We start from the raw sequence: 10,186 nt of genomic DNA, 5'->3' as shown, positions 1-10,186 counted from the left end.
TGATGTCATCATTATACTGAGGCCTGTGTGATGTCGTCATTATACTGAGGCCTGTGTGATGTCATCATTATACTGAGGCCTGTGTGATGTCATCATTATACTGAGACCTGTGTGATGTCATCATTATACTGAGGCCTGTGTGATGTCATCATTATACTGAGGCCTTTGTGATGTCATCATTATACTCAGGCCTGTGTGATGTCATCATTATACTGAGGCCTGTGTGATGTCATCATTATACTGAGGCCTGTGTTATGTCATCATTATACTGAGGCCTGTGTGATGTCATCATTATACTGAGGCCTGTGTGATGATATCATTATACTCAGGCCTGTGTGATGTCATCATTATACTCAGGCCTGTGTTATGTCATCATTATACTGAGGCCTGTGTGATGTCATCATTATACTGAGGCCTGTGTTATGTCATCATTATACTGAGGCCTGTGATTTCATCATTATACTGAGACCTGTGTGATGTCATCATTATACTGAGGCCTGTGTGATGTCATCATTATACTGAGGCCTGTGTGTTGTCATCATTATACTGAGGCCTGTGTGATGTCATCATTATACTGAGGCCTGTGTGATATCATCATTATACTGAGGCCTGTGTGATGTCATCATTACACTGAGGCCTGTGTGTTGTCATCATTACACTCAGGCCTGTGTGATGTCATCATTATACTGAGGCCTGTGTGATATCATCATTATACTGAGGCCTGTGTGATGTCATCATTATACTGAGGCCTGTGTGATGTCATCATTATACTGAGGCCTGTGTGATGTCATCATTATACTGAGGCCTGTGTGATGTCATTATTATACTAAGACCTGTGTGATGTCATCATTATGCTGAGCCCTGTGTGATGTCATCATTATACTGAGGCCTGTGTGATGTCATCATTATACTGAGACCTGAGTGATGTCATCATTATGAGGCCTGTGTGATGTCATCATTATACTGAGGCCTGTGTGTTGTCATCATTATACTGAGGCCTGTGTGATGTCATCATTATAATGAGGCCTGTGTGATGTCATCATTATACTGAGACCTGAGTGATGTCATCATTATAATGAGGCCTGTGTGATGTCATCATTATACTCAGGCCTGTGTGATGTCATCATTATACTGAGACCTGTGTGATGTCATCATTATGCTGAGGCCTGTGTGATGTCATCATTATACTGAGGCCTGTGTGATGTCATCATTATACTGAGACCTGAGTGATGTCATCATTATACTGAGGCCTGTGTGATGTCATCATTATACTGAGGCCTGTGTGTTGTCATCATTACACTGAGGCCTGTGTGATGCCATCATTATACTGAGGCCTGTGTGATATCATCATTATACTGAGGCCTGTGTGATGTCATCATTATACTGAGGCCTGTGTGATGTCATCATTATACTCAGGCCTGTGTGATGTCATCATTATACTCAGACCTGTGTGATGTCATCATTATGCTGAGGCCTGTGTGATGTCATCATTATACTGAGGCCTGTGTGATGTCATCATTATACTGAGGCCTGTGTGATGTCATCATTATAATGAGGCCTGTGTGATGTCATCATTATACTGAGGCCTGTGTGTTGTCATCATTATACTGAGGCCTGTGTGATGTCATCATTATACTGAGACCTGTGTGATGTCATCATTATACTGAGGCCTGTGTGATGTCATCATTATACTGAGGCCTGTGTGATGTCATCAATCATTATACTTTGGCCTCTGTGATGTCATCATTATACTGAGGCCTGTGTGATGTCATCAATCATTATACTTTGGCCTCTGTGATGTCATCATTATACTGAGGCCTGTGTGATGTCATCATTATACTGAGGCCTGTGTGATGTCATTATTATACTGAGACCTGTGTGATGTCATCATTATACTGAGGCCTGTGTGATGTCATCATTATACTGAGGCCTGTGTGATGTCATCATTATACTGAGGCCTGTGTGATGTCATCATTATATTGAGGCCTGTGTGATGTCATCATTATACTGAGGCCTCTGTGATGTCATCATTATACTGAGGCCTGTGAGATGTCATCATTATACTGAGGCCTGTGTGATGTCATCATTATACTCAGACCTGTGTTATGTCATCATTATACTGAGGCCTGTGTGATTTCATCATTATACTGAGGCCTGTGTGATGTCATCATTATACTGAGGCCTGTGTGATGTCATCATTATACTGAGGCCTGTGTGTTGTCATCATTATACTGAGGCCTGTGTGATATCATCATTATACTGAGGCCTGTGTGATGTCATCATTATACTCAGGCCTGTGTGATGTCATCATTATACTCAGACCTGTGTGATGTCATCATTATGCTGAGGCCTGTGTGATGTCATCATTATACTGAGGCCTGTGTGATGTCATCATTATACTGAGGCCTGTGTGATGTCATCATTATAATGAGGCCTGTGTGATGTCATCATTATACTGAGGCCTGTGTGTTGTCATCATTATACTGAGGCCTGTGTGATGTCATCATTATACTGAGACCTGTGTGATGTCATCATTATACTGAGGCCTGTGTGATGTCATCATTATACTGAGGCCTGTGTGATGTCATCAATCATTATACTTTGGCCTCTGTGATGTCATCATTATACTGAGGCCTGTGTGATGTCATCAATCATTATACTTTGGCCTCTGTGATGTCATCATTATACTGAGGCCTGTGTGATGTCATCATTATACTGAGGCCTGTGTGATGTCATTATTATACTGAGACCTGTGTGATGTCATCATTATACTGAGGCCTGTGTGATGTCATCATTATACTGAGGCCTGTGTGAAGTCATCATTATACTGAGGCCTGTGTGATGTCATCATTATATTGAGGCCTGTGTGATGTCATCATTATACTGAGGCCTCTGTGATGTCATCATTATACTGAGGCCTGTGAGATGTCATCATTATACTGAGGCCTGTTTGATGTCATCATTATACTCAGACCTGTGTTATGTCATCATTATACTGAGGCCTGTGTGATTTCATCATTATACTGAGGCCTGTGTGATGTCATCATTATACTGAGGCCTGTGTGATGTCATCATTATACTGAGGCCTGTGTGTTGTCATCATTATACTGAGGCCTGTGTGATATCATCATTATACTGAGGCCTGTGTGATGTCATCATTACACTGAGGCCTGTGTGTTGTCATCATTACACTGAGGCCTGTGTGATGTCATCATTATACTGAGACCTGTGTGATTTCATCATTATACTGAGGCCTGTGTGATATCATCATTATACTGAGGCCTGTGTGATGTCATCATTATACTCAGGCCTGTGTGATGTCATCATTATACTCAGGCCTGTGTGATGTCATCATTATACTGAGACCTGTGTGATGTCATCATTATGCTTAGGCCTGTGTGATGTCATCATTATACTGAGGCCTGTGTGATGTCATCATTATACTGAGGCCTGTGTGATGTCATCATTATACTGAGGCCTGTGTGATGTCATCATTATACTGAGGCCTGTGTGTTGTCATCATTACACTGAGGCCTGTGTGATGTCATCATTATACTGAGGCCTGTGTGATTTCATCATTATACTGAGGCCTGTGTGATGTCATCATTATACTGAGGCCTGTGTGTTGTCATCATTACACTGAGGCCTGTGTGATGTCATCATTATACTGAGGCCTGTGTGATGTCATCATTATACTGAGGCCTGTGTGATGTCATCATTATACTGAGGCCTGTGTGATGTCATCATTATACTGAGGCCTGTGTGATGTCATCATTATACTGAGGCCTGTGTGATATCATCATTATACTGAGGCCTGTGTGATGTCATCATTATACTGAGGCCTGTGTGATGTCATCATTATACTGAGGCCTGTGTGATATCATCATTATACTGAGGCCTGTGTGATGTCATCATTATACTGAGGCCTGTGTGTTGTCATCATTACACTGAGGCCTGTGTGATGTCATCATTATACTGAGGCCTGTGTGATATCATCATTATACTGAGGCCTGTGTGATGTCATCATTATACTGAGGCCTGTGTGATGTCATCATTATACTCAGGCCTGTGTGATGTCATCATTATACTCAGACCTGTGTGATGTCATCATTATGCTGAGGCCTGTGTGATGTCATCATTATACTGAGGCCTGAGTGATGTCATCATTATACTGAGGCCTGTGTGATGTCATCATTATAATGAGGCCTGTGTGATGTCATCATTATACTGAGGCCTGTGTGTTGTCATCATTATACTGAGGCCTGTGTGATGTCATCATTATACTGAGGCCTGTGTGATGTCATCATTATACTGAGGCCTGAGTGATGTCATCATTATACTGAGGCCTGTGTGATGTCATTATACTGATGCCTGTGTGATGTCATCATTATACTGAGGCCTGTGTGATGTCATCATTATACTGAGACCTGTGTGATGTCATCATTATACTGAGGCCTGTGTGATGTCATCATTATACTGAGGCCTGTGTGATGTCATCAATCATTATACTTTGGCCTCTGTGATGTCATCATTATACTGAGGCCTGTGTGATGTCATCATTATACTGAGGCCTGTGTGATGTCATTATTATACTGAGACCTGTGTGATGTCATCATTATACTGAGGCCTGTGTGATGTCATCATTATACTGAGGCCTGTGTGATGTCATCATTATACTGAGGCCTGTGTGATGTCATCATTATATTGAGGCCTGTGTGATGTCATCATTATACTGAGGCCTCTGTGATGTCATCATTATACTGAGGCCTGTGAGATGTCATCATTATACTGAGGCCTGTGTGATGTCATCATTATACTCAGACCTGTGTTATGTCATTATACTGAGGCCTGTGTGATTTCATCATTATACTGAGGCCTGTGTGATGTCATCATTATACTGAGGCCTGTGTGATGTCATCATTATACTGAGGCCTGTGTGTTGTCATCATTATACTGAGGCCTGTGTGATATCATTATTATACTGAGGCCTGTGTGATGTCATCATTACACTGAGGCCTGTGTGTTGTCATCATTACACTGAGGCCTGTGTGATGTCATCATTATACTTAGACCTGTGTGATTTCATCATTATACTGAGGCCTGTGTGATATCATCATTATACTGAGGCCTGTGTGATGTCATCATTATACTCAGGCCTGTGTGATGTCATCATTATACTCAGGCCTGTGTGATGTCATCATTATACTGAGACCTGTGTGATGTCATCATACTGAGGCCTGTGTGATGTCATCATTATACTGAGGCCTGTGTGATGTCATCATTATACTGAGGCCTGTGTGATGTCATCATTATAATGAGGCCTGTGATGTCATCATTATACTGAGGCCTGTGTGTTGTCATCATTATACTGAGGCCTGTGTGATGTCATTATATTGAGGCCTGTGTGATGTCATCATTATACTCAGGCCTGTGTGACGTCATCATTATACTGAGTCCTGTGTGATGTCATCATTATACTGAGGCCTGTGTGATGTCATCATTATACTGAGGCCTGTGTGATGTCATCATTATACTGAGGCCTATGTGATGTCATCATTATACTCAAGCCTGTGTGATGTCATCATTATACTGAGGCCTGTGTGATGTCATCATTATACTTGAGGCCTGTGTGATGTCATCATTATACTCAGGCCTGTGTGATGTCATCATTATACTCAGGCCTGAGTATAATGATGACATCACACAGGCCTCAAGTATAATGATGACATCACACAGGCCTCAGTATAATGATATCACACAGGCCTCAGTATAATGATGACATCACACAGGCCTCAGTATGATGACATCACACAGGCCTCAGTATAATGATGACATCACACAGGCCTGAGTATAATGATGACATCACAATGGCCTCAGTATAATGATGACATCACACAGGCCTCAGTATAATGATGACATCACAAAGGCCTCAGTATAATGATGACATCACACAGGCCTCAATATAATGACATCACACAGGCCTCAGTATGACATCACACAGGCCTCAGTATGACATCACACAGGCCTATTCATCATTATACTGAGGCCTGTGTGATGTCATCACTATACTGAGGCCTGTGTGATGTCATCATTATACTGAGACCTGTGTGATGTCATCATTATACTGAGGCCTGTGTGATGTCATCATTATACTCAGGCCTGTGTGATGTCATCATTATACTGAGGCCTGTGTGATGTCATCATTATACTGAGGCCTGAGTGATGTCATCATTATACTGAGGCCTGTGTGATGTCATCATTATACTGAGGCCTCTGTGATGTCATCATTATACTGAGGCCTGTGTGATGTCATCATTATACTGAGGCCTGTGTGATGTCATCAATCATTATACTGAGGCCTCTGTGATGTCATCATTATACTGAGACCTGTGTGATGTCATCATTATACTGAGGCCTGTGTGATGTCATCACTATACTGAGGCCTGTGTGATGTCATCATTATACTGAGACCTGTGTGATGTCATCATTATACTGAGGCCTGTGTGATGTCATCATTATACTGAGGCCTATGTGATGTCATCATTATACTGAGGCCTGTGTGATGTCATCATTCATTATACTGAGGCCTCTGTGATGTCATCATTATACTGAGGCCTGTGTGATGTCATCATTATACTGAGGCCTGTGTGATGTCATCATTATACTGAGGCCTGTGTGATGTCATCATTATACTGAGGCCTGTGTGATGTCATCATTATACTGAGACCTGTGTGATGTCATCATTATACTGAGGCCTGTGTGATGTCATCAATCATTATACTGAGGCCTCTGTGATGTCATCATTATACTGAGGCCTGTGTGATGTCATCATTATACTGAGACCTGTGTGATGTCATCATTATATTGAGGCCTGTGTGATGTCATCAATCATTATACTGAGGCCTCTGTGATGTCATCATTATACTGAGGCCTGTGTGATTTCATCATTATACTGAGACCTGTGTGATGTCATCATTATACTGAGGCCTGTGTGATGTCATCATTATACTGAGGCCTGTGTGATGTCATCATTATACTGAGACCTGTGTGATGTCATCATTATATTGATGCCTGTGTGATGTCATCATTATACTGAGGCCTGTGTTATATCTTCATCATACTGAGGCCTGTGTGATTTCATCATTATACTGAGGCCTGTGTGATGTCATCATTATACTGAGGCCTGTGTGATGTCATCATTATACTGAGGCCTGTGTGATGTCATCATTATACTGAGGCCTGTGTGATGTCATCATTATACTGAGGCCTGTGTGTTGTCATCATTATACTGAGGCCTGTGTGATGTCATCATTATACTAAGGCCTGAGTGATGTAATCATTATACTGAGGCCTCTGTGATGTCATCATTATACTAAGGCCTGAGTGATGTAATCATTATACTGAAACCTGTGTGATGTGAATATTGTACTTGGCTTTTGTAGCCCTGGATTGATCGGCATCAAGTGCCTACAGGAGTGATGGTGAGACAGACAGCAGAAGATTCTGGTTACATCGGCTTTGGAACATTTCTGTGAAGCTTATAAAGAGCGCCATCAAAATAACAAGTTTTCGGGCTCTTGTTTACAGTCTATTCATATGGACCAATACAGGCCGTATATGTGAGCAGAATGATTCTTACTGCGATTACTCTGTCCCGAAGAGCACGCGTACAGTCGGCAGCACATCCAGTGTTTGCATGGAGAGATGTGCTGCAGACAGCTGGGACTTTTAGGCCAGCAGAAATGTTCTGGTCCACGTGTGACTGAGCAGTTTGCTTTTTGATGGCGCGTTTACATGGACCAAACATCGGGAAGGAGCATTCTTAGTAACATTCATTCGGATTATTATATTTATAACTGTGCTGATGAAAATCGATCCAAATTATTGGTGCCACCAGACCCAGGAAGTCAATGACTACCAAATGCTGTGGCTCCTCCAATGACCACTGATAATAATGAATGGGAGAGAAGAGCCTTGACGAGGTGATAATGACTTTATTAAAGTGTATTATGACTAATTCTGAATATAATTGGCTTTTATAAAATACTTTGCAACCTCAGCAGCCAAAAATGTCCATGTTGGCTGAAACGGCCTCTACTGGAGGCAAGTACTATTATCCTGTCCCCGGGGCCTGTGGCTGCAGATATGGCTCTGTGAGATGCTGGATCTCTTCACCTTACTTACAATTGGCGACGGTCGCAGATAGCTCAACTCAGCTGCCGGCAAACATGTTATGAAGAATCCAGAAGAGACTTTGATTTCCTTAACAATTCTTGTTGAATGCATACAAACAGCAGCAGGTAAAAAAGACTTTCTTCAGACAGGCTGAAAGCACATGTGCCTCTAATGAAGCCAAGATGGAGAATGAGACACAGGGGGAAGAAGAAGGAAGTGACATCACACCCAGAAGAGGGAGACAGGAGGGACAAACTTGATGGAGAGGGAGGATTTCAGCTATGCAAAACACAGGAACACATAGCAACAATAAACAGTATGAGAGACTGCAATACAGCATGTAAAATGTACAAGACAGTCTGTAAAATGTCTCATTCATGGGTCATAACAACTACTGAAGTCCATACATTGGCCATGAAACAAAGTCAACCAGCTCTGAGTTTTCCCCTATGAACAGAATTAATTAGTGATAAGTTGATTATTTGGCACAATTATGTCACAATTCTCTCTTTGTCTGGAGGTTTAGGTGGCCATCCACCTCCATTATAAGGCTGTGTGTCCCCTTTTTATCCATCCCACACCTAAATGTAGTTTGGCTGAATGTTCTTTGTATCCTTCGGGTTGAGTTACCATTTTATGGCAATTTTTATGTCTATTAAGTTTTCAAACATCAAATACTTTTTGGGTATTTTCCAGATAATGTTGGACATTTACATAAAAAATGTTGAAAAAAAATTAAGAGTTATCAAAAATCACAATTATCTTTTTGCGAATTTCCTTAGTTCTTGCGCCGTAAATTATTGGGTTGCACATAGGTGGAATAAGAATGTACAGATTGGCAAAAATAATGTGAATGTGGATAGGAATATTATGTCCAAACCGATGTGTGAAGAATGAGAAGAGAGCAGGGGCATAAGAGATGAGGATGACACAGACGTGGGGGGCACATGTGCCTAAAGCCTTGTGACGAGCCTCCTTGGAGGACAATCGAAAGACAGCCCTAACTATGGCCGAATAGGACACCGTTATACATATGGTATCTACCGCTATCACCAGCAGTGCCACTGTCAGGCCATATACCTGATTTATGGTTGTATCGGTGCAAGCGATCTTCACCACAGCCATGTGCTCACAGTAGGTGTGGGAGATCACGTTGGTTCTACAGTAGGACAACCTCCTGATCAGGAATGGAGCCGGAGCCATGAAGAAGGAACCTCTAATTATTGCTAAAACCCCAATTTTGGCAATCACAGTGTTGGGAAGGAGTGAAGTATATCTCAGTGGATAGCAAATAGCAACATAGCGATCAAACGCCATAGCCAGGAGGACCGTAGACTCCATCATGGAAAGGGCATGGATGAAGAAGAGCTGAACCAAGCATGCACTGAAGTCAATCAACTTGTTATCAAACCAGAAGATGCTCAGGATTTTTGGAGTTGTGGTTGCCGATGCCACCAGGTCAATAATCGATAACATACAAAGGAACAGATACATTGGTTTATGAAAGGTCTCCTGGGGCAAAATGATGAGAAGCATGGCACTGTTCCCCAGAATCGTCACAACGTACATGAAAAACATGGGAATAGAGATCCAGAATTCTGCCACCTCGAGGCCGGGAATGCCAATCAGAATGAAGCTCTTGGGTTGGTGAAAAGTTTCATTTTGTGTTGCCATTGCTTGATGACGTTCTGTAAATGAAGAAAACCAAGGGTTACCTTATGTCACTGTATGACCTATCCCGTCTATTACATGTTCTCTGTACTTTTACCTTATGAGGTTGAGGCTGCTTTACGCTGCGGGAAGGTTTCTAATTTGCTGCATTCAGTTTTCATATCTACCTTGCTGCTTGTGATGTTGCAGATTCAGACCTCAATGGGCATTTCCAATGCAATCACCCTTTGCCCTGCCATCATTCTGTTTGTTCCTCTTTTGCATTGATATGGCTGTGGAAGCTGTATACAGAGGTCTATACAGAGCTCTCCGTCAAGGTTTAGGGCATGATATGGAAGTA

At 42.0% G+C, this 10,186-nt stretch overlaps 1 protein-coding gene across 1 annotated transcript; it reads right to left on the bottom strand.

Annotated features, from left to right (window-relative positions):
• Positions 1 to 8,910: 8,910 nt before the first annotated feature.
• Positions 8,911 to 9,849, bottom strand: LOC141072465 (olfactory receptor 52P1-like). The gene has a single exon (XM_073559741.1). It carries the CDS (start codon positions 9,847 to 9,849, stop codon positions 8,911 to 8,913), a length of 939 nt encoding a protein of 312 aa, XP_073415842.1.
• Positions 9,850 to 10,186: the final 337 nt, after the last annotated feature.

This window comes from Dendrobates tinctorius, unplaced genomic scaffold, assembly GCF_039654945.1.
Source record: "Dendrobates tinctorius isolate UK_male_01 unplaced genomic scaffold, ASM3965494v1 ptg000273l, whole genome shotgun sequence".
Lineage (NCBI taxonomy): Eukaryota > Metazoa > Chordata > Amphibia > Anura > Dendrobatidae > Dendrobates > Dendrobates tinctorius.
This window is presented reverse-complemented; position numbering and strand designations above follow the sequence as displayed.

Coding starts and splice junctions, on each gene's coding strand:
- LOC141072465 (XM_073559741.1), bottom strand. CDS start 9,849: ATGGCAACACAAAATGAAACTTTTCACCAACCCAAGAGCTTCATTCTG.